The following is a 24,289-nucleotide window of genomic DNA, read 5'->3' as shown; positions in this document are numbered from 1 at the left end:
CCTAACTTAGGGCTCTCTCAAAGGCCGGCCCTCGGCCCTTCTGCTCTCTAAGCTCCAGCCCTCCCCGCAGCACCCTTCCCGACATTCCCTCAGGCTGGCCTCATCCCACCCTTTTCTTTTTCTCCCTCGGGTCGTTTTCTAACTTCTACTCCCCTTTCCTGGTCGCGGGACTGCAGACCCTGGACCTGGGGTCACGGACCAGCGCTTCAGGGCCTGGCGAGTCCCACAGCATCTCCTAGTGGCCGGTTGGGGTGGAAGTGCGTGATTGCGTAAGTGCGTGATTACATCAGCGCGTGGCTACCTACCCCCGGCACGTGGCTACAGCCGGTCGGCCTGATTGGCTGAATACTCAGGGACTGCCCACGGGCGTGGAGGGTACGTAGACACGTGAGGTCGTGCGTGCTTGCGAGAGTACGTGCCTGCGTGCGCTCCTCCTAGAAAGAACGTCGGGGGCTGGGCTCAGGCGCCGGGGTTCAGGCGGGCGAGCCCCTGTCCCGGCCAGCGGTGTCCCAGGGACGACAGCAGCAGCAGCAGCGCGGCGCCGACCTCAAAGCCGGGCCCTCCTCCGTCACCTCCTCAACCGGCGGCGGGAGCCCTACGCAGGGCTGGTGGCCTCTCCCGGGCCTCGGGGAGGCGGAGGCCTGTCTGGTCCTGTGGTCATAGGCCAGAGTTGGACGAGTGCCAGTGAGTCCTGAGTCGTGAGACTGCCCGCGACCTAAGGGAGGCAGGTTCAAACCTGTGTGCTCCTCCTCAGGTGCCTCTGGACTAGGGTTTCCTGGAAGTGCGACTCAAAACCCGTGCAGTGGCTCCCTGGTCGGCCCCTACTCTGACAGGCTTCGCACCCTGTCTTCCGCCAAGCATGTGTTGGCGACGCGCTTCTGCGTGCAGCCAGCCAGTGTGCTGCTCCACTCCTTCCGGCCCCACCTTACCTTGCCCCGTGAACTCCCTAGACCCCAGGCGATGAGGTGTTCAGCTCTGTGCCCTTGGGCGCGGGGCCCAGTGTGGTCTGCCCAGAATTAAATGGAGGACGATGCGATTCCGGACCCGCCAACCTTTGCCCAGAGACCATGTGAGGGAAGGCGCCCGTTTTCTGCCCTTGGACCCCGTGTCCTGGCTTAAAAACAGGGTTCCCGTCCCGAACTGACTCCCACACACCTGATGCATCGTGTGATCCTAGACCCTGGTGGGGGATGAGCCCCCGTCATGAGTAGCAGACCCAAGCTCTGGTGAAGCGCACATATGTGTTCCCCATGAAACCGACCCTCCCAGGGGGTCCTGGTCCTTGGTGCTCACTGAGTAGAAGGCCTCCTGTGCCACTAGCCAGCATTGCTATCTTATCTTCCTCCTGTCCTTATCTCCTTGTCCTTGTGCAGGTGAAGAAGCTGAGACAAGCAGAATCAGGCTTCCTCCTCAAGCTCCAGGCAGGTACCCTCTGCAGCACAAGGCAGCAGGGGCTCCACCCCCTGCCTACCTTCACAGTTGCTTCAGTTCCCACTAGGGAATCCACCCACGCGGGCCATATTTCACTGTCAATCCACCCACGTGTGTCATATTTCACTGTCTGGTTTTGTCGTGTCCAGTGAGGAAGGGGTCGGCTCAGAAGCTGAGTGGTGAAAAGTAGGCAGATGTGCACTCTGGTCACATACCTCAGTAGAGGACAGAGAAATGACTTGGCTTGAGGAGAGACATTCTGCCTTCTTCATAAGTCATAAGGATGGGTTGTCCTTGGTCACCCAAGAGCAGGATGACGATGCTGTGGGCTGTGTGTGGGACAGCGGCACCTTTGGTTGGGTGAGTCTTTGTGGAAGGCCACTGGCTGGCATGTTTCGGCATCTCTGTGTGCATGCCAACGAGTTTATGACAAGGAATGTCAGTTCTAGTGGCAGAAAATGAGAAACAGTTTGCAGCTGTCCATGAGTGGAGCAATGCACGATTGGGTAAATTATGGGACTGCGAAGAGTGGGATGCCGTACAGAAGACAAATACTGAGGCAGATCGAGCGAGAGGAAGAATGACTGGAAGTGCTATTCAGTGGAAATTTCAGGCCCGCACTTGTGGAGATGTGTGTGGGGGGGGAACACCTCACACCTGCCTATTGTTTTGCCAAGATGGCCAAAACAAAGTGCCACAAATTGGGTGAGTTAAGAAACAGGAATGTATTCCCTCACATTTCTGGAGGCTGGAATGTGAAAGGAAGGTGCTTGGGGGGGGGGGGCTCTGTATCTTCTTTGGGCTGTTGGAGAATCTGCTCTGTCCCTCTCCCAGGATCTGGCTGTCGTTTGGCAATCTTTGGTGTTGCTTGACTTCAGGAAGCATCACCCCCATCTCTGCCTTCACCTGCTCATGGTGTTTCCCCTCTGTGTATGCGCAACTCTAAATCCCCCATTTTGGTAAGGACCCGAGTCGTACTGGATGTGGGCCACTCTAGTCAGTTCAATTTTACTGAATTGCCTTTGTACAACTTCTGTCTTTCTATTTATGGTTGCTGTGTGAGGTGTGTAGGGGGTAAAGCCCTACAACTTAGGAATTTTAAGGGGACCCAGGGAAACCCTGAGTACCCAACGAAAGCCCTGAGGTAGGAACTGTTTGTGGGATGGGATGGAAGGCGGGCCTGTGCAGCAGCAGGGAGGTGGATAAGGGACAAAGGAGAGCTGATGGCAGGGGCAGGGAGCCAGATCAGGAGGGACCTTGCGGGCCCTGGTGAGAAGGGTCCATTCTGCCCTGGTTGGGCAGGAACCCTTGGGAGGTTTCAGCAGAGGAGTGCCATGGCCCCTGAATCGGGGTCATTCTGACTGCCAGTTGAATGCTGCAGAGCAGTGCGGGAGTGACCAGGGATACTGCTTGAGGAGGGAGGAGGTGGTAGGAGATTGGACTGGGATGGTGGCCATGGAGACTGGCAGGACGGGAGATTGGGGATAGGCTTTGGAGATGTTGCCATGTGACATAGGTGGTGGATGAGGGAGAGCTGCTAGGTCAGGGGCAGGAATATGGTGTAGGTGGTGACCCCTCCTACAGATGGTGAAGGGTGGTGGATTTGGTGTGCAGGGGTCGGGTCTTCGGTCTGTTGGTCTGGCCAGGTAAGGCTGAGGCTAAGAAGGTGTGGCTGATGGGACAGGTAGCAGAGAGGCCAGCGAGCAATGTGGAAGCCTGGGAAGGAGTTGGGAAGAGGATGGTCAGCCAGACCTGAGCTGCTGAGTGTTCCATGCGATGAAGACCAAACTGGCCAAGCTCGTGTTCAGCGCCCATGGGACCAGATATCCCAGGGGAGGTGTCGTGTGGTGAGGGCGCGAGTTGGGAGAAAAGGGAGAGGTGGAGGGCGTGGAGAACTCTGCTGAGGTCTCTGCTGTGCAGAGGTGTAGAGGAGGGAGGCGGAAGCTGGAGGCACGGGTGGCCTCACAGGAACATCCTTCTTCAGGTGATGATTATTGTGCAGGCACAGTCCTGTGAATGCAGAGCCACCCTCTGGTGTGAGGGGGAAGCAGTTTTCCTGAAGGAGAACAGATGGGGGGCCCAGGTCCTGGAGTGAGCCAGAGGAGAGCTGGCTTGGTAGGGGTAGCCCACCCCCGGATGCAGGAGGAAGGCGGAAGATCTGGCACACGTGGGGAGGGCTGTGGGTGGTGAAGGGGTGAGTGCCAGGCTGCTCTTGTCCTGATGGGGCCTCGTCTTCTGTGGTTAGGCCTATTTCCTTAAAACCGCAGGAGATATTGGGGCGAAATGTGTGTGCTTAAAGAAGGTACAGGCAGGAGGCCCTAGGCAGAGTGCAGGGGTCAGCTCATGGGTGAAGGTCAGAGTTGCCAGAGGAAGGGACCCCAGGCGTGATGCTCCTGCAGCTGCTGAGAGTGGACACCATCTGGGGCTCTCCTGCTAGGTGCCAGGGAATGGCTGAATGCTCCCGGCACCTGGCCTGCCATCACAGCCCCAAGGAAACCGAGGCTGCATGACCGGCTAAGAGTGGGCTGAGGGTCTGGCATCAAGGCCTCCCTGGCGGCTGTCCTGATGGGGCCCTGTGCTCTTCACACTGAGCAGCAGAGGCTTTCTGTGGGAGCATTCTTCTCCCGAGGGACATGCAAAGAAGGCAAGGACCTCGGCAGGGGTTGTCTGAGGTCAGCCTGTGCCACCATGGACGGTTGCTTCTTCATGCTGCTTCTCCTTCTCTCAGCCATCGAGGGGACCTAGCAAGTGCAGCTGGCCCTGTGCGGTCATTTGAGAATTAAATTCAGTCTTCTGAGGATCGTGAGCGTTGCAGGGCCAGGCACAGGGAAGGTGCATGCACACTGGGCCACCGTTCTTGTTGTTAGGATTCCTTTGTCTTGGCTCAGGTGGGAAGGGGCGTGGGGCTTGAGGAGTGTGGTACCCAGATGGATCCGGAGGAGGCACTGAAGGGCCCACGTCACATCACAGGGAGTCCTGAGATAGGACCTGCTAAATGTTGCACACCTGGGGATCGTGCACGGCAACCCTGTGGTGGTTGGAGCCAGACAGGTCAGGGAGTGCAGTGCTTGGGGTGGTGGGGCCAGGTTGCTGAGGAGGTAGGTGGCTGGGGCCATGAGGGCAGGTGGGAGAAGAAGCAGAGCCAGGACTGTTCCTCTGTGCTAAAGGCAGCCCACCCAGGGATGAAGCCCCAACTAGGCCAAGGAGGTCCTCCCTCCTCTGTTTTCACCTAGAACCTAGGGACCCCGGTCACGGCCCTGACCACACACTGCCCTGCCTCTGCCTTTCTCTAGCTGTCCACATCCTACTTCACGTGCTCGCCAAAGACTCCACTGGCTAGACCCGAGTCATCCAAACCTAGGCACCTTGCCTTGAGTCCAGGGTGGAGCAGGGCGACAGGGACTGCTGACAGGCAGAAGCAGCAACCCTCGAGGTCAGTGGGGTTTCAGGACCCCTGCGAGGCACTGTGACAAGGACCAACTCGCTGCCTGTGAGCCCACAGGGAAGCAGATGAAGTTTGCCTGCCTCTCCTTCCGGCAGCCTTTTGCCGGTTTTGTCTTGAATGGAGTCAAGACCCTGGAGACGCGGTGGCGCCCCCTGCTGAAGAGCCACCAGAACTGCACCATCGCCATCCACATCGCTCACAGGGATTGGGAAGAAGGCTCCTGGAGGCAGCTGCTGGAGGAGAGGCTGCGGATGAGCCCTGGGCAGATCCAGGCCTTGCTCTGGGAAGGGGAAAAGTTTGGCCGAGGAGTGATAGCTGGTAAGTGGGGAGTGTGGACCCGGCGCAGAGAGCTCCCGGAGTTGCCCCGGGAGGGTGCTCCGAGGTTCATGGCTTCTGTTGTGCTTTCCGTGAGCTGGCGGGCGTGTTTGCTGCAGTTAGCCCGAGCGGCACGGCTATGCGAGGGGCACGGGGCCGGGGTCTGCAGGCCGGGGTTCCACACAACCTGGCTAATCTTTCCCTCCCCTCTGGGCTGCACTTGCTATTTGTGATCTGTCTGTGACAGGTGGCCACCTATGCGCATGCCACCAAGTCCAGAGGAGCAGAATGGCATGCTGTTCCAGTTGAGTGGCCTCTAGAGTCAGGCCAACTGACAGGCTTCACGTGCCTGCCACACCCGTGATGTTCCCTGGGCACGTGCCCAAGCTCTCGGTTGTCAAGGTCCCGCATGGGCACCTGCCACCTGGTGACCTGATTAGGCGTCCTGTTGGCGGTGGTTTCCCAGCAGCAGCTGTGCCTTTCCAATAAGGAACTGCCACCATCAGCAGCATTGTTGGGGCCTGCCCATCCTTGAGCATCCTCAGCAAGGACAAGGCTCCCTCCTCTTCATCTTACCCAGCATTCCATGAAGAGAGGGTGGCGTGTCCCCGGTGTCGAGTGAGAAATACTCAACTTGCCTCTTGTCTTGTTGGTGATATCTTGGGCTCCAGCAGTGTGACTTTGACTCACCCTGCTGTCACACTGCAGGCCTTGGGCTGTGGAAGGGAAAGCCATCTTGTGTGTTTGTCTCTTTGGACACAGGGCTCGTGGACATCGGGGAAACGTCACAGTGCCCGGAAAACTTAGCTCCCGAAGAGGTTGTGGAACTGGAAAGTCAAGCCGTACTCAGCAACCTGCAGCAGAAGTACTTGACAGTGATTTCAAACCCTAGGTGGTTACTGGAGCCTGTCCCTCAGAAAGGGGGGAAGGACATGTTTGAGGTGGACATCCCAGAGCATCTGATCCCTGTGGAGCATGAGGTGTGACCATCGTGGGCCGGAGAGGAAAGTTGTGGAGAAACCAACATAAAAATAAATCATGACACAGACCCATACAGGCCGGGTTAAGCCTGAATTGCCACAGCTGTCAGCGCTGCTCAAGGACACAGATTGCTATGCTCCTGAGAAGGGAACGACGGAGGCGGGCTTTCCTTGTGCAGGGGAAGTCCTTGAGAAGGTCTCGGTACCTTGACCTTTAGCGGGAAGGCAAGGCCACCCGGAAAGGTCTTGGCATTGCCTAATTCTTATTCTGGTCCCGTTGCTTTCTAGAATGTACAAATAAACATGCAGATGGTAACTAGGTAGTGCTTGGGGCACCCTTGTGGGTTTTCCCTGCCCTTTATTGGAGTCAGAACTCTGGAGTGTATGAAGGGCTCATGGGAGCATGACGGGAACTCTGGGACCCACCACTGAGTACTGCTGGAGAGGGACCAGCTGTTAGTGGCCCAGGGCATCCCACATGACCAGAACATCGACTTGGGGCAGCCATCTGTTCCTTCTTGTCATTCTCACTCTGTGAGAACAGCGTCCCTGGGCTCAGCCTGGGTGTCATGCAGCTACATCGGATCCCACCAGAGGGTCCTCAGAACGGTTGTGATGGAGTGATACTGACTTTTGAAGAGACAGGTGTGTTTATTGCATGGCGGTCTTTTGTGTTGACTTCACAGCATGGTTTCTAGTGGTGGATATCTGTGGGGACCAGGGCCCCCCAACCCTGGTGGAGACTGGAGTGGCCTGTCTCTTGTGAGGCAGGCTGTAGTAGCATCCATCCCCTAGCAGATGGGAGGCCTGATTGTAGGTGGGCCACTTTGCAGGCCCACTTTGGACTGGGTAAGCTCAGCTGCAGATCAGAAACTTCCTGGCAACTCTGGGGTGGGGGACCCCATGAGGAAGGAATCTCCTGTGTGGAGATACCCGAGTAGTGTGAGGTGATTCCCCAGGTCAGGAGCCGGGCACTGCCGTCTGCTGACCAGCAGGCAAGTTTCAGGGACCAGATCTTCCTGAGCTCGCACTCAGCATTGCCCTGCCAGGTCCTCTCCTGGGTGTGTGGAAGTGCTGCTGCTTCAAAAGGAAAGGGATTGGGGCACCAAAGCGCGTCGTGCAGGACTGGCGCGCACAGGTGGTTACAAAGAACAGTTCTCGGGACTCTGGTTTAGATCATTTATTTACCCCTTCAGAGTTTCATTTTCTTTATCAAGACCAAAAGTAGGTTCAACATTAGAAAACGCTGACCTTCGTCTTCTGTGCGTGGGCTGAGTTCACAGACGTGAATTGTCTTTGAACTGCTCACAGAGTGCACACTTGTAATCTGAGGAGCCCTCCTGCACCTCCTCCTCCTCCTCATTGTCATCCTCCTCGCCTCCGTCAAAGGGCTCCCTTGGGGACATGGCCGAGAGGGCGGCCAGCAGGATGGAGTAACAAGTGTTGTACAGAGACATGACGGAACAGTAATCGGGGAAACCCGGGGGGCTGCCGGGCACTTCCCCTTCGCCTTCCATTCCGGCAGTAGCCTGGGGCACAGATGTGTCGTTCCCAGAGGTGCCCTCCCCACTTGGGCCCCTGGGCTCCTGAGGGGCCTGGTTTTCCGGGGGAAGATCAGAGGCATTGCCCATAGCCCACACCCCAGAGAGCATGAAGGGCTGCGTGCCTCTGGGGCCCTGGTCGTCAGGGGCTTCCCTCTGGGGCAGCGCCTCCTCTGCCCCGACCTCACGGTGGAATCGGTGGAATCGTGGGGAGTGTCTGGTGGCCACCAGCTTCTTTCTCTTCGGAGAGGACGCGCCAGTCTCTTGCCCAGCCGGGTTCTTCGGAGGCTTTGGTGCGCAGGTTGCTCGCCGAGCAGAGTTTCTCCGTTGTCCTTTTTTGCAGATGTTCTCCAGGAGGCCCGGCTTGTCTTTCTGGAAGTTGGAGTTGCGGTAGATCTGAAACAAAAGGAAATATTTCAGCCTCTCTGTGGTAAAAGGTGCCTTGCTCCTCCCGGGCCTGCACAGAATCCTGATGGACTTGGATTGTAATGGAGGAAATCATTTTCAAGTTGCTGGCCAGTGAGGTTACACCCTAGTGGGTGACCTCACTAAAGAAAATTCATAGGCCAACGGGGTAAAACACACCTGTGACATCAACTGACCTCTCAGGCCTTTTTTCCTGGCCTGCAGATTATCTCTAAAGAGTTGTCACTTACTGTGAAAAGCTGAACGTTCATCTTTCCATAAGTGATCTCTCACACTAGACAAGTGTTCCTTACAAACGAGCCCTTGCAGGCTGGGGATAGAGCTCAGTGGGGAGAGTGCTTGCCTCGCATGCGCAAGGCCCTGAGATCGGTCCCCAGCACCAGGAAAAATCAAAACAGAAGAGAAATGAGCCCTTGCAGCAGGATTCATCTGGGGGTGCTACAGAGGTGTTCAAGTAACAGAGAAAGTGGGTAACAGGAATACTTTGTACTTTACCATCGTTCTTTTGTTCACCCGAGAGTGAACCCCAGAGTCCTTTGGGCGGATCTTGCTGAATCCGTAGAGGTTCAGCTGGCGAATGAAACTCTTCAAGCTGTCTGTCTCAAAAATCCTCTCAGCGCCCCTCCGGCCGAGGACTTCACTCTGGAAAAGGTCCGCCTCGATGACCACGGTGTCTCCTTCCCCACTCCAGTGCACAGACCTGAAGGCATCACTCTCTACGATCACCCAAAGCTTTCTGGGGAAGGAGAGCCCAAGAAGGTTCTCGTGGCCTTCCTCGCTGGTCACACTCTGGTTTGGTTCTTCTGGTGGCAGGCTCTCTTGGGAGCCAGGATCCTGGCCCAGGGCTCGGTCATCAGGCCCGTCCGAAACCTGCTCTGAATCCACCTTGGGATCAGGTGAAGGATGAGATGGGGGCTTGCTCACTGGTTCTTCGCTGACCGACGGGGCCACCTGGACTTGAGGGTGCTCTTCATTACACTCGCTGGCCATGGCGCTACACTATCGTCAGGAGCATTTCCTACCCAAGACCGTTATAGCTGTCCTAGCGAGCGAGTCTAAAATGCCTTGGGTCCCGAGGAGAGGCTCTATAAATACTGTCCGCAAACTTCTAGAGCCTCCGTAGCAGGGCAACCAAGTGCTGACATCACCGCCCTCTTTATTTGTCACGCGATGTCACAGAGCTGACTCCCAGCCAGGCTAGGGGGGGAGTCCTGGCCCAGGGTGGAGGAGGGGAGGGGCAGCAGGGCCCCAGCTTCCCTTTGCTCAAAGTGTGCAGAGGCATGGTTCACATTCCCAGAGAAGCGTCCCTTCTGCTGACAGGCACACTGGGTCACAGGCCAGGCTCTCCCTGGATGAGATGAGAAGCCAAGACCCCCATGGGTCCTCCCACTTGCAGAGACGGGGGAGGCCTGTTGCTGCCCTCTCTGATTATTCAAAGGCCAGGCCCCAGTTAGTGCGAGGCTGGGTATTACCGAGATGGCCCTGGTCATGTGGGCCGCTAGGTGACTGTACCTCCAAGGCAGGGTGGCCCAGCCTTTGGTTGGTAGCCCCCTGCTTTCCTCCCTTCCCCCCGCCCCCGTCTCCTTCCTGCTTGGTATCTCCCAACTGCCCCTGTGGGTTGCTAGGGTCTTCGCAGATGGGCCCAAATAAGGAGCTTGTTTCATTGCCACTCGGTCAGGTTGTCCCCAGAGTAGGAGGAGAGCTGTGCCAAGCACTGCGGGAGCGCCTAGTGTCCAAGGATCATGTTCCTTCCCCATCTCCTGTGGTTGAATGGCAGTGTCTTCAGCCGAGCTTGGGAGGCTCCTCTTGAGCTCCGCTTGCTGCCAAGCCTCATCCCTCCGCGGATGACAACAGGACTGCCTTTAGTTTCCACTACACCACTCTTGCCCAAAATGTCGCAACCTTGAGTCCTGGTTGATGGAGAGTTGCTACTCACTTAGCTAGACATGCCAAATGATCCCAAATGGCACCTGCCAATGGGTTTTTGAAAATTACACCAGTCTGAGTGTGTGGGTAGGAGTCGAAAACGCCGAAAAAGTCTCATACACACACACCCCGCCGAGACAGATGAGGACACAGAGCGGTTTTGGAGATTGTATCCTCTAGCTGGAGGAGAAAGTTTGTCCTTACAGTCTCCAAACGGGGGTGGGTTTGGGGGTGGGAGGGGTGGGGTTTTACAGCAGAAACGATCCTCTCTGGGTTGAGAGGAACTTGGGGCCTCATCCCAATAAGTGACCCCCTTTGGGATCAATGAAGGTTTATAAGGGGAGCGCAAAGAGGGCTTGAGAGAAATGCTACCCAGGCCTTCCTTTCCACGGGCCCTAATCCTTCCTCATGTCCCTGTGTCTGGAGTCAGCCTCCGTGGGGAAGCTGCTTCCAAACAAGTTTACAAAGCATTCATTCAAAGACTCGGTTTCACATGTCAGCACTTAGAGTCTATGAGATAAAAGTGGAGGTTGCTGGTCATGTCAATGAAGAAGGCTTCTGGAGTTTTCAGTTCAACTGCCATTGACCTTCATTAACCTGCCAGCGTCTTCTTTTAGGCAAATTCTTGTGACCAGGGCTGAGATTTTGTTGTGCCCTTTCCAGCCTGTGATTGTCATCACCATGAAAGGCCAGAGGCAGTTAGTCTACAAGGAGAAAGCCCTTGCTTAGCCCCTGGTTCTACAGGTGGCAGCCCCTGGGCCCCATGTCTCTAGGCCTATGTTGACGGTGGCACATCATGCCAGGAGCATACATTGGAGCAAAATATTGACGTCTCCAGCCTGGAAGCTGAATGAGAGGATGTCAGGCCAGGATCCAGAGTCCCCTTGGGGGCCGTGCTTTAGTGGCCTAAGGACCTCCCAGTAGTGCCACACTGGGGATTGAGCCTTCCACACATGTACCTTTGGGGAGACATTCCCCATCTGAATACTAGCACTAGCTTAAGAATGTGGCTGAGGACTTATAAAGGGATTGGGCCCTTGGGGGGGAGGATGTGGTAGTGAAGAACAGGACTGGGGAACCCAAACCTGTGCCCTTTGGCAAAGAAGCTGTGCTTATTTGATTTGATTGAGATACCCTGGTGTCCTGTGGCTTCTGTAGGAACCCGAGCTAGGCACCTCCTGTCTCAAGTCAGAGAATGTCTGCTGGGATTAGCAATGTGAGACACCAGGATCCTCTTGCTCCTGAAGAGGAATTGTTCACAGTGCTGGCTGCTGTCTCCTCAAGGAACAGCATTAAGAGAAGGCCAGCCTCCCTCCACTCCACTCACCACTCGGGACCACAGGTTCAGCTCTCAACCTTCAAGGACCACTTGGCCAGTCTCTGTGCCTCAGCATGAACAAGCCCTTTTGAGAGAGAGACTGGGATTCTCTACAGTGTTCCTACAGCCCCCAGGCCTCAGGCAGGATGCTGCGTGACCCCTGGTGCTGTCCTCTGAACTCCCTGAGAGCTGCCGTGCCCTTGACCTGCCCAGGCTGTCCCCTCACCTGGGAATGCCCTTCTCTACCCAGAGGGTACTCAGCTTTGTGAACAGCTGTGTATTAGCTGAAGTACACTGTAGCTGATATGACAGACAAAACCCAGAACTTGATATTTTGTGTACCTGAGTTTTTTGTTTGTTTATTTTTGGTACCAGGGCCTGAACCCAGGAACCACTGAACCACATCCCCAGCCTTGTTTTCATATTTTATTACAGGCAGCATCTCACTGAGTTGCTTAGGGCCTCACTAAATTGCTGAGGCTAGGTTTGAACCTGTGATCCTCCTGCCGCAGCCTCCCGAGTCACTGGGATTACAGGCGTGCGTCACCGGCTGTGCACATGAATTCCGATGTGGTTTGGCAGGGGCTCTCCGCTCTCAGGTGACCCAGGGATCCAGACTGCTTCCATCTTATGGTTTGTTATTGGAAGGAAGGAGAAAGCGTGGAAATGCATACTGGCTCTCAAATGCCAGGATGTGACCAATGACGCTGTCACTCTGTTTCAGTGGCAAGGAAATGCCACATGTTCTGCCTAAGTACAGGCAGGTGGACAGGAGTGTTGCGCTGTGCCAAGGAAGGAGAGAAGATGTGGCTGGGAACCTGAACTCTCCCAGATCTGTTAGAGAGCAGGTGCTCCACCAGGAGCAAAGGCTGCCCTTTGGTGCACAGCCACACTCTTGTCTTGGGGCAGTTTCTGAGAAGACCAGATTTGCCTTGAAATTTTAGGTGCCTGCTGTGGCACATGATTTTAATCCTACAGTACCCATGGAGGAGGATCATGCCAAAGCGGCCAGGGAGGGTTCCCTTCTTCACTCCACAGGACATTTCTGCACTTGCCTCTGCGATACTATCTTCTCAGTGGGCTGAGAGTTTCCCCTTTCATGGGGTGCAGGGTAAAGTCTTAACTGGTGAGCCTCTGCTACCCTCCACGTGACCACTGTTACCCATCTGCCTGGACAGCTGCGTTAGCCACAGTGAAAGCCAGCATTTTCCTGTGAAGCAAGTACCACAGAGGCAGCTGAAGGATGGTGAAGAGATTTTTCTCTCCCTGTGTATGTCTGTGAAAATTTGAGCTAGCAGCTGGGTGTGGGGGTGCATGTCCATAGTCCCAGTGTCACGGGAGGCTGAGGCAGGAGGACAGCAAACTTGAGGCCAGCCTGGGTAACAGCAAGACCCTGTCTCAAAATAAAAGCAAACAAGGGCAAGGGCTCTAGCTCAGTGTTTACCTAGCGTGAGTGAGTCTCTGGATTCAATCTCAGGGCCAGAAAAACTTTCAGCCAGCATGGCTAATGAGGAAACATTTCTCAGCTCCTAACAGAATTCCAGGGTCTCAGAATTCAGCTTCAGCAGATGCTTGATCCTGATCTACACTTCCGGGGGACGTTAGGTACTGACCACCCGAAGAAGCCCATCTGTTTGTGTTCCCTTCCTAGTGAAGCGTCCAGGGAGAAACTCATTAAAATCCTACTGCCAATGTCCAAGTGGCCTCCAAAGTCCTCCCTCTATGCTCAGGGTTTTACCCCTAGGGCCTAAAGATAACTGGCCAAGTCAAAGTCTACACCCAGCACACTGGGAAATCAAAGAACATGTTGACCCCCTGATAGGGACGGCTGGGGTCTAAGACCACCATCCCCGGAGAACTGTTCTGACCAAGGAGCTGTGGCTATCAGACAGGAGTGAGGGCGAGATGTGGGAGAGCCAGGGAACTTCTGCAGGCAGTAGGAATGCTGTGTCTCACATGACACGGGCTCCAGAGGAGGCAGTAGGGAAGGGCTGGGCAGCGGGCCAGTTTCCAGAGGTGAAACCTGGGGCACATGGGGATCATCCAGGGAAAGGGTGCTGTAATGGGGGAAACTACTGACAATGGGCAATCGGCTCTCAAGGAGTCAACTGGAAAGAGCCCCTAGATTGTGTCTGATCCCCACTGCCACCTTCTTTGAGACTGCTTTCATTTATGTATTTATTTATTTAGGTACCAGGAATTGAATCCAGGGGTGCTTTACTAACGAGCCACATCCCAGCCCTTTTTTTTTTTTTTTTTTTTTTTTTTTTTTTTTTATTTCGAGACAGGGTCTCGCTGAGTTGATTACAGCCTCACTAAGTTGCTGAGGCTGGCATTGAACATGCAGTCCTGCCCCAGCCTCCTGAGCCACTGGAGGTTCAGACAGGCTTGTGCTAGGGCTGCTTTTAGAATTTTGGCCTCCCCTAGGTCCTTCTTTGGTCACCAGATGGACTTTGTGCAGTGCTGAGTAATTAATGTTGAGTCAGAAGGTCAACCTCAACCTAGGAGTCCTGGGGAGATCACAGGCTCCACTTGAATTCAGACCAAGGGTCTCATCCTAGCCCTATCACTATCCTGCTTTCTTGCCAAAGTCCCCAGCCAGTCACCTGCAGGCCTTCATTCGCCCAGTGAGGCTGAGAAGACCTCTCCAGTAGGACTCTTGGGACATGGGTCCAGTATGGAAAGCACCTGGCCTGGAAGGGAACGGAAGTGAGTGGCAGAGAGGTGTTGTTTCTAACAGTCCTTGATCCCAGCTCTACCACTCTGGGGCATTGTTGGCATTGTGTGTCGGCAGACACATGGGAATTTATGCAACTCAATTCAATGTGGAGTAACCCCATCAGCCAACACTGAAGCTCCATGACTACAGTCGAGTAAAGATTTCCCCCAGGAGAACATATTGCTAAATGTGGTGGGGAGGAGTCTCTACCACTGGGAAGCTCCTAGGATTTGATTCAAGGACTCACTCCTTCCCTCCCAGATTCCGATTCATCCAAACCACTCTTTCCATTCATTTCATCACCATGCAACCTCCAGTGCTTTCTTACAATTGCCCACATTACACTGGCACCCTCATAACACACCATTGTACTGGAGTCAGCTCTGGCTCTCCCAGCCAAGCACAGGAGGTCCTGGCCAGGGACTTCGAGGCCTCACTTCTTGGGACGTTTGGTCTCATCTCTCTGCAGGTCCTGTCAGTTGACGGTAACAGAGCACCAAGCTCTCGCGCCGTGTTCAACCGCACAGCACACCTGCCCCAGGTGGACATTCCTCTCGGCTTCATTCACCATCAAAAGGAACCACTCAGAGTAGTCTTCCATTCTCTCAGCCCTAAGACACATCATCTAAAGTCTGGCCCTGGCCACCATGCAGTGTCACTGAAGTCCAGCTACACAGAAGGCACGGAAGTTTCCCCAAGCCCCAAACTCCAAACTCCTTGGTTGGATTAGGACATTGGCACTTGGCTGCTCTACACTGGAGCCCCTCTCCTCACCCTCCTTCACTTGTTCTTTAGGTCTCTGGGGACATCCCCCCATCTTCCTGACATGGTTGCTGTAGCTCAACTCTAACATTCAATGACAGGATCCGGTGTGGCTAAGCCTATAGTCTGAGTATTCCCAATGCTAACACCAGGCTTTCAGAGCAGAGGTGCAGGAACGTTTCAGGAATCAATGAGACGCTGCGTGGAGGGCCTTTTCATTAGCTCATCGTTTCTCCTCCATTCTCCAATACACAGCAAATCCAGTGCACACCAACTCCCCTTAATGTCACAGGGAAGACAGGTAATAAGGGAAGGCAAGCATTAACCTTTCATTTCTCTATCATTTATTCTTTTCTTTTTATGGCTTCGTTCACACATCCAAGGAATTATCCATTCCACTCCCATGTGATCTTTGTTCAGGTCACAAAAAATAAAGAAAGAAAGAATGAGTTGCCAAATAATAGAACAAAAAGCAAAACTGTGAAGACACCTGAAACTGTATTAACAGCAATGAATGGATGAGTATGGTCTTCAAGACATTCCATTCTGAAGCACATGAAACTTTCAATTAACAGGAATATTTGAAAAATTCTGTAGGAAACAGTTCACCTTCCAAGTCACACAAATACAGAAGCATCAAAATGTTAGACGGAAGATCCCCTCCACCACTTAGGTGACTTCTCTCTTCCAAGCCAGGGTGAAAACTGAGTCCCATCTCACATGGGGGAGCGGGAGCTTTTGGATGCAGCCCTGCCATATCTCCTGGATCTGGCCCGTCCCCTGCCCCTCCTGGTGGCTCTGGCTACTTTTGGCACTTGGGCCCCCTCTTCCTCTTCTCTCATAGCCTTTTCATACAGGGAAGGGTAGGACCGAGGGTCACTCCCATGGACCCGGGCCCAGTACTGCAGGACTTTCATCTTGCTTGTTTCAGCATGGGCCCTTGGACCCCACAGGAACTCATAGCAAGCAGGATCACTGCCAGGCACCTGGCGATACTCCAGGTACTGTTCCTGCACCAAATCTTCAGTGATGAATTTCCTCGGCTCCCCATAGATAAAGTGTTCCCTCCCAGCATACACCCCCATCACACTCAGCATTTCCCAGACTTCTTTCTCACAAGCACGGTCACCCACCATGAAGATGATGCACAGGATGATTACCAGGAGGCCCGTCTTGGGCATGCTCTGGTCATCGCCCAGCACCCCATCATAGGTGAGGCCCAAAGCATTGACGATGGCATAGGAGTGGCCAGAGTGTTTCACTTCCTTTACATCAACACCAAAGACCAGCTGCATGCACTCAGAGGCTACTCTGAAGATCACAGGGAAGTCATCCTGGTAGTTTTTGAAGACGCTGCTCAGCATTTCTGCCTTGGTGGTCAGCTCCTTCATTTGATACTTGAGGAGTAGGAACTGCACCAAGTCAGCCATCTTCTCATCCAGTGGGTCTCCCAACAGGGACTCGCGGTCTTCCAAGTTCTTCCAGGGGAATGGACCCTCCTCTTCTTGGCTGCTGGAGACTTCAGCGAATGGGATGCATGGAGTGGGGGCCACGGCAACAGAGAGGGTGGAAGAACTCTGGGTCGCCTGTGTAGAAATCAGTGGCTCGGGAGAAGGCACCTCCCTAAGGGTATGTGTGGAACTGGAGGAGATGCCGGCAGAGCAGGCCCCCTCCTCCTCAGGCCTGGGAACCTGCACACCAACCAGGCTCCGGGCCTCCCTTTGGGCCTTAGGACCTCCTTCTTCCTTGTGCTTGCGTTTCTGACGATGCTGCGGCATGCCTTCCCTTGGGAACAGTAGGCAAAAGGGTGGGCAGGAGATGAGTCCTGGGGGAGAGAGGGATTCAGTGAACAATGGCCTATTACAAGCCATCTGTTTGGGCGGTGATCTGGGGCTATTCAGCCTCCTGTCCTCCTGGAGGACCTGACTCCTTGAGAAAGTGGGACCGCTCCTCAGGGTAAAGCCAGCCTGCAGAGCACAAGGCTGCAGGGCTGACCTAGGCCCTGGGGAACTGGGAACTGTGGGGTGCTCTCTGTTCTGCTGAGAGTTGGGCCCTTGGTACACTCCCGGCACTCTCTGGGCCTCATCTGCTCCGTGAGCTGAGTGAAGACTGACCGTAACAGGAGGGACTGGTCGGTGTCTGTGGGGCCCTCGTGGATCTGGGTTGGATGGCCCTCCTTGTGGTCACTCTGTGCCCTCAAAATTGCACAGGAAAATCCTGGACTCAAGCTCTCTGTTGACCTGAGGCAGACTCTGAACAAATGCCCACTTCTCTGAGACAGAAAAGAGGCAGTGTGTCACAACTGCCCAAAGGTGACGGCACTAGCTGGCTAAATCCATTGAGGCCCATGTGTCCTGGCATGGAGAACCTGGATCAGTCCTATCCTTAAGGACCATCAGGGTGTGAGAATGTCTCTCTCTCCAATGACCTGGGGCCACCTCTGATAAACAAAATCCAATCTCTGTGAGACTCTGGAAAAGGAAGTGATGGGAAGGGAAAGCCCATGGAGCTAGGGACCTGGTTCTTCCCATGGCTGAAAGAAAGGTCCGGTGGAGGCTGGAGTCTTGTGTATCCATGTGCACACGTTCCCTCTGTCTCCACCTTGACTCCTGGCTGATGTGAGTCCAGCCTCCTCTCACCAAGCTTTCACCTCCCTGAGACCAATGACACACGCAGAAGAGAGGGACCCTGACAGGACTGCCTGGGCTTCCTGGGTTGACAGGAGGCACAGGGCAGATTTTTGAGGGGCGCCTGTCTGCTCTGTGCTTGGGGTTCCCGTGCTCCTCCATCGGGGTCCTCATATTATCCTTTGGGAGAACGTGGCACCCCTGTCTGTGATAACAAGATGTGACTCCCTGTGCTCATCTGAACCCACGCTTTCCCAGTCACCACCCTCAACTCCCTGAGAGTCCCAGACCTCTCCGGAGAAGTGAGTGGATGCCACATCCCATCACCTCTTTTATGGGCTCTCCAGGGTTGGGAGCCAAGCCTAGGTCCCGTGGAGTCTGGAACCTGGGTTGGGGGTTCTAGACCTGTAGTTGACTTCATCTTGCTCCTGCCCATGCCTGCTCTTCCTTACTCCCATACCATCTGACAAAACTGATACCTTCAGACCAAAGCTCCATCTCCATGAAGACTCCCCACTCTAGTGACAGAACTGACTATACCACTTAGGGCCTCCCATGACTCATTACAATAGAGAGGCAAACTATGTAGGATTCCTTGTTCCAGAGCTGGGGATGCCTTCGGTCCTTGTGAAGGACACATACCTTGGGTCTGTTATGTCCTAGGATTCTTCCCTCTAGTAACCACATGTGACTCCCTCTGCTGAACTGTAATGAACTTTGGACCAAGGTCCTTACCCACATAAAACCCTTCACCCAAACCATCAGGCAGAAAGAAGAGGGAGTCACTTCTAGTGACCCTGCATGGGGCCCCACAGGGTGTGTTACAGGGGAAGCCAGGTTCTGTGAGGTCCCTTCTTTTGGGAGGTATGACATTCAGTTCCTGCCACCAAAGGTCCTCACCTTGACTCCTGGCAGAGAGTGGAATCCTCCCTCTGATGGCCAGGTGTGACTTCTCTGCTGTCCTGATGAACACCAAGGCTCCCCCTCGCTGATTTGGAGGAGACAGAAGTGAAGAGAGCACATTTGGACACTGCTGCGTGGGTTTTTCCCAGCTAACACAAGGAGCAGGTTCCATGGGCCTCCTGTGTCTGGACTGTCCTCAGGGTATTCATACTCACTCCTGACAGGGTCTGGCCCTTTCCCCTCTGCTGACCCGTATGTAGGTGCATCTTGCAGGCCAAGGGCCCCATTTCCCCGAGGCCCAGAGGAGGAAGAAGGAATGGATGTCTTCCCCAAAGTCCTGCCTGTAGCCTCCCCAGGCTGCCAACAGGGGCGGGTTTCCCAGGTGTGGATCTGGGATGTTACTGAACTTCCCAGAAGACCCTGAGATTCCTACATCTGCTGACCTGTGAACACACACTTCAATCATGCTCACTCATCCCTGACACCCTGGAGGCAGAAGGGAGTTCTGCTGCACAGGACACTGCCCAGGGCCTCCTAGGCTTGCTGTCAGGGTGGAGGTTCCGATTATGGTTTGGATCTGAGGTGTACCCCAAAATATCATGTGTGCAAGAAGGTTCAGAGGAGAAATGATTGGGTTGCTCCCTGATGGACTGAGTGGTGATTGGTAGCAGGTGGGGTGTGGCGGGAGGAAGTGGTTAATTGGGGGCTTAGCCATGGGGTATATATTTTGTATCTGGCAAGGGTAGTCCTCTCTTTCTCTCTGCCTCCTGATCACCGTGTGAACTGCTTCCCTTTGTCACGCTCTTCTGATATGACGTGCTGCCTCGCAATGAGTCCTGAGGAACGGAGCTGGCCTTCTATGGACTAAGCCTTCTGAAAGTGTGAGCTGTCAAATGAACTTTTCCTCCTTTAAAATTCCTCTGGACAGTTCTTTCAGTCACAGCAGTGAAAAAGCTGAGTAAAACAGTTCCCCTCTTTCCTCCCTGAGTTCTCCCCTTGAATCCTGGCAGCAGCCCATTCCTCTCCTGAAGTGAGTCCTCCTCCCTCAGATTCCAGAGTCCACATGAAGGACAGGAGTAGTCTGAAAGCAAGGGTGGGGCTGGATGCCACCTATCCTGTGTTCTAGGCCACTCAGTTTCCCCTTATTTCTAACCTTCACTGCAAATAGGCCCTCCTCCTTCTGCCAAGTCCCTAAGCTCCCTAGGACCCAGGTGCCAAAGTCAAATCATACTGCATGTAAACCTGTCCCAGAACTGACAGCTGAACCTGGATCCCCATCCTCTGCTGACCTGAGCATGCTCGGTGAGACCAAGGCCCTGACTCCCAGGATTGTTTAAGGCTGAATGGGAGGGACTCACTCCCACCATCTGTGCCTGTGTGCTGCAGGGCTGACCACACAGGCAGATCAGGATAATTTTCTTGGAAGTACCCTTACTAAACTCAGGGGTGCTCTACCACTCAGCAACATCTCTGGCCTTTTACATTATATTTTGTAAGTTTAAGACAGGGTCTACATTGTCAGGCTGCCCTTGAGCTTGCCATCTTCCAGTCTCCGCCTCTCAAGTAACTGGGATTCCAGGTGTGCACTCACCCCTTCCAGACCTGGATACTTGGGTCATGTTTTCTGTGGGGTGGGACTTTTTCAGTTCATCCCCAGCATCTCATTTTGTCTTCTGCTTTCTTTCTTTCTTTTCTCTCTTTTGCAACTGGGCAAACTCTCTTAATACTGAGCTATACCCACAACCAAAACCTTGACCCCAACACAGCCGGCGCCCTGTCTGAGACACAAACCTGGAGCATGGGCATCAAAACAATGTCCTTAACCTCTATCTATCCCCCCAAAGCAGAACTCGGTGAATGTCAGGATGGGCCAAATACCTGGGGCCTCTTATGGCAGACAGCGGGGGTGGGTGGTGGTTCTCTGGAGCCTCCCGGTACTCCTCACTTTGGATCCAGCCAGAGCCTGCACTGCCATTCTCTGTGTACCCGTATCTGCCCCTTAAGGCCAAGGCTGCAGATACAGGGTCCTGCAAAGCCGCCAGCAGGATGGTGGCCACAGAGGCAGCCTAATGTTTTGGAGACTTTCCTTCTGGGGAATGACCTCAGTTGACCCTCAATGCTCGCCTCGACCTGAACATATCTCAAGCCATGTCCACTCCTTGCTGACCTCAGGCAAAGGCTAACTATCAGTGTTCCCTTTGGCAGGAAGAGTCCTCCTGAGCATTCCTACCGGCTGGGATACAGAACGGATCACAGAGGAGGCCTAGGAGATCCTAGGACCCTCCATCTGGTGTACTCCCTCCTGGGTCAAACCTGCATTCTCACCTGGACCTTCAAGAGACCATGGGCTCTGCAGGCGCACAGGGTGCATCCATGTAGAACTCAGGCAACAGCTGTAATGCCCCGTGTCCCCTGTGGCAGGTTTCACCTGGAATTCTGCCCCCTGAGGGTCAGAGCTGGGTGCAGAGGCAGCTTTCGTGTTTCGGGGAACCTCCTTCTGGGATGGAGCCTCCTGAACCCACCCTCGGCTCTCCCTTTGTCCACATACAGTGCCCTTGACCAATCTGCTCTTTGGACCTCAGACATCAGCTCTAATTCCCAGGATTCCCTTCAGTGGAAGGGATTTGCTCTGGATCTCAGCCCCCCTGGTAACAGTGCTGGCATAAGAAGATTCAGTAGCCCAGGAAGATTCAGTAGCCCTTTATCTACAGAGGGACCTCCACAGGGCTCTCTCAGCTGTCATCGAGAACTCCAATAGACGTGAGGCCCTATGCACCCTTATGGCCTACATAGAGCAGCTCCACCACTGAGTGCGATTCCCAGGGTCCCCTGCAGCAAAAGGGATTTACCCCAGCCTTCTTCCCCCACACTAGGGAGGAGCAGGGCTGGGCACAGAAGGACACTGGCCCTGTAGGGCTCCCTGCACCTGCAGTGGGGCCTTCTCGGTCAATTCTAGCACCCCAGAAGCAAAGCCGACCACATAGGTAGTTTGGGGACCTTCTATTTAGGGTGAGGCCTCATCAGTCCACCACTCCAATGACCTGTACCATGTGGCTCAAGCAAGTGCTGCAATTCCCAGGGTCCCCTGTGGCAGAAGACATTGATTTACATTTCCACCTTCCCCACCCACCCAGGGAGAAGGGCTTGCCATAGAGGCAGGCTGCATGGATTGGGGACCCTCCTCCTTGGATGCAGACTCAGTCCACCCACAGCTCTCACCTGGACACTGACACAGAGCAGGATCTGTCTGCTCTGATGACCTGTATCACGCAGCTCTGGCATCCGTGTAACTCCTAGGGTCCCTTGTGGCGGAATGGGTCCCATGCCCACCCCCAGAAGCTGACATGAACATACAGGGAGCCTAGGCGGTTTGGGGATCTTCTATTTCGGGAGTGTTCTCCACAGGCCACCACTCGGGTTAAGTGTACCACGTGGCTCAAGCAACAGCTGTTACTCTCAAGAGTCCCCTGCAGCAGAAGGCCCTGAAATTCTGTCCCTGCAACCGGGTACTGATGCAGCCTGAATTGTTCGGGGACCATCCTCCTGGGGTGGGGTCTCCACAGAACACCCTCAGTTCTCACCTTGACAAGCAGCACATCCCAGGCCCTGTCCTCCCCAATTAACTGAGTCGCATGGCTCTGACATCGGGTGGAACTCTCAGGTCACCCAGCGGTGGAACGGGTACCCTGGAATTCTACCCCCACCTCAATATGCAGACCTGGCTACTAAAGGAGCCTACATGTTTAGGAAACTTCTATTTAAGCAGGGGTTTTCTCAGTCATTTGCTCCAGTGACCTGTACCACGTGGCCAAAGGGTCTGCTGAAACTACGAAGGTCCCTTGTGGTGGAATGTGCCGCTCTGAAATTCTCCTCCGTATGGAGAAAGGCTGGACACAGAGGCAGGCTGGACGGTCCGGGGCCTCTCCTCCCAGGAAAAACCCTCCTCAGTGCACTCTGAATGCTCACCTGGACACCCACCTTGCCCTGGCCCTGTCTGCTCACTCAGCCAAAGTCTATAACTCCCAGCATCCCCTGTGGCAGCTGGGGGCACCCTGGAATTCTGCCTCCATACACCTTATAGGCTGGCCGCAGAGGTAGTGGGGGTGGGTTAGGACCCTCCCCCAGGATGACCCTCCTCAGTCCACCCTCAGGGCTCACCTTGACACCCACAGTGCCCTGCCCTATCTGCTCACACAGCCAACGGCTCTAACTCCCAGCTTCCCCTGCGGCAACGGGGGCACCCTGGAATTCTGCACCCCTACCCCTTAAAGATTGGCCACAGAGGTATTGTGGGTGGTTTAGGACCCTCCTGTAGGATGGTCACCCCTCAGTCCACCCCAGGTGCTCACCTTGACACCCACAGTGCCCTGTCCCTGTCTGCTCACTCAGCCAACGGCTCTAACTCCCAGCATCCCCGGCAGCATGAAGGGTCCCTGGAATTCTGTCCCCCCACACTGTGAAGGGCTGGGCACAAGATAATGTGGGTGGTTTAGGACCCTCCCCCACCCTGAGTGGGGCCTCCTCAGTCCATCCTCAGTGCTCACCTGGACACCCCCAGTGCCCTGGCCGGAACTCACTCAGCCAATGGCTTTATCTCCTAGCAACCCCTGCCGCGGAAGGGACACCCTGGAATTCTGAAACCCACTCCGCATGAAGGGTTGGCCTCAGTGGTAGTGGGGGTGGTTTATGACCCTGTTCCCCCATGATGGGCCCTCCTCAGCCACCCTCAGTGCTCACCTGGACACCCACAGAGCCCTGGCCCTGTCTGCTCACTAAGCCAGTGACTCTAACTCCCAGCATCCCCTGCGGCGGACAGAATTATGACCCCCCACCCCGTGAACGGCTGGCCACAGAGATAGTGGGGGTGGTTTAGGATCGTCCCCCAGGGTGGCCCTCCTCCGTCCACCCCAGGTCCTCACCTTGACACCCACAGTGCCCTGGTCCTACCTGCTCACTAAGCCAGTGACTCTAACTCCCAGCATCCTCTGCGGCGGACGGGGGCACCCTCCAATTCTGCCCCCACCACATGAAGGGCTAAGATAGTGGGGGTGGTTTAGGACCCTCCCCAGGGGTGGGGCCTCCTCCGTCCACCCCAGGTCCTCACCTTGACACCCACAGGGCCCTGGTCCTACCTGCTCACTCAGCCAACGGCTCTAACTCCCAGCATCCCCTGCGATGGAAACTGCTCACTGGAATTCTGCTCCCCCAACCGCTAAGGGCTGATTATAGAGGAAGTGGGGGAGGTTTAGGACCCTCCCGCACGGGCACCCTCTTTAGTCCACCCTAGGTGCTCACCTTGACACCTACAGGCCCTGTCCCTGTCCGCTGACTCAGCCAACGGCTCTAACTCCCAGCATCCCCTGCGATGGAAACTGCTCACTGGAATTCTGCTCCCCCAACCGCTAAGGGCTGATTATAGAGGAAGTGGGGGAGGTTTAGGACCCTCCCGCACGGGCACCCTCTTTAGTCCACCCTAGGTGCTCACCTTGACACCTACAGGCCCTGTCCCTGTCCGCTGACTCAGCCAACGGCTCTAACTCCCAGCATCCCCTGCGATGGAAACTGCTCACTGGAATTCTGCTCCCCCAACCGCTAAGGGCTGATTATAGAGGAAGTGGGGGAGGTTTAGGACCCTCCCGCACGGGCACCCTCTTTAGTCCACCCTAGGTGCTCACCTTGACACCTACAGGCCCTGTCCCTGTCCGCTGACTCAGCCAACGGCTCTAACTCCCAGCATCCCCTGCAGTGGAATCTGCTCACTGGAATTCTGCTCCCCCAACCGCTAAGGGCTGATTATAGAGGAAGTGGGGGTGGTTTAGGACCCTCCCCCACGGTGACCCTCCTCAGTCCACCCTCAGTGCCCACCTTCACGTCCACAGGCCCTGGCCCTTCTGTT

General features: G+C 55.0%; 3 protein-coding genes across 15 annotated transcripts; 1 reads left to right on the top strand and 2 right to left on the bottom strand.

The window, feature by feature from the left end:
* Positions 1-427: 427 nt before the first annotated feature.
* On the top strand, positions 428-6,245 carry LOC306651651 (protein EOLA1-like). 13 transcript variants are annotated; one of them, XM_079124335.1, is made up of 4 exons: positions 428-684; positions 1,374-1,421; positions 4,725-5,194; positions 5,954-6,245. In XM_079124335.1, the coding sequence occupies exons 3-4, from the start codon at positions 4,942-4,944 to the stop codon at positions 6,175-6,177; spliced, it is 477 nt and encodes a 158-aa protein (XP_078980461.1). In that variant the 5' UTR covers positions 428-684; positions 1,374-1,421; positions 4,725-4,941; the 3' UTR covers positions 6,178-6,245. The 13 variants fall into 13 exon arrangements, with proteins under 13 accessions (XP_078980461.1, XP_078980452.1, XP_078980458.1 ...); XM_079124326.1 differs by having other exon boundaries at positions 1,374-1,425; XM_079124332.1 differs by having other exon boundaries at positions 1,374-2,390.
* A 147-nt stretch (positions 6,246-6,392) lies between these two features.
* Positions 6,393-9,291, bottom strand: HSFX3 (heat shock transcription factor family, X-linked member 3). Its single transcript, XM_079124315.1, has 2 exons — positions 8,634-9,291; positions 6,393-8,108 (listed from the first exon to the last, which is right to left on the bottom strand). Exons 1-2 carry the CDS (start codon positions 9,126-9,128, stop codon positions 7,449-7,451), a joined length of 1,155 nt encoding a protein of 384 aa, XP_078980441.1. The 5' UTR covers positions 9,129-9,291; the 3' UTR covers positions 6,393-7,448.
* Positions 9,292-10,341: 1,050 nt separating this feature from the next.
* On the bottom strand, positions 10,342-19,036 carry LOC306651647 (melanoma-associated antigen 4-like). Its single transcript, XM_079124314.1, has 2 exons — positions 18,391-19,036; positions 10,342-16,688 (listed from the first exon to the last, which is right to left on the bottom strand). Exons 1-2 carry the CDS (start codon positions 18,563-18,565, stop codon positions 15,580-15,582), a joined length of 1,284 nt encoding a protein of 427 aa, XP_078980440.1. The 5' UTR covers positions 18,566-19,036; the 3' UTR covers positions 10,342-15,579.
* Positions 19,037-24,289: the final 5,253 nt, after the last annotated feature.

The sequence above is a fragment of the Sciurus vulgaris genome, assembly GCF_902686455.1.
Source record: "Sciurus vulgaris genome assembly, chromosome: X".
Lineage (NCBI taxonomy): Eukaryota > Metazoa > Chordata > Mammalia > Rodentia > Sciuridae > Sciurus > Sciurus vulgaris.
Note: the sequence above shows the minus strand (reverse complement) of the source record. Positions and strands in the feature narration are given on the sequence as shown.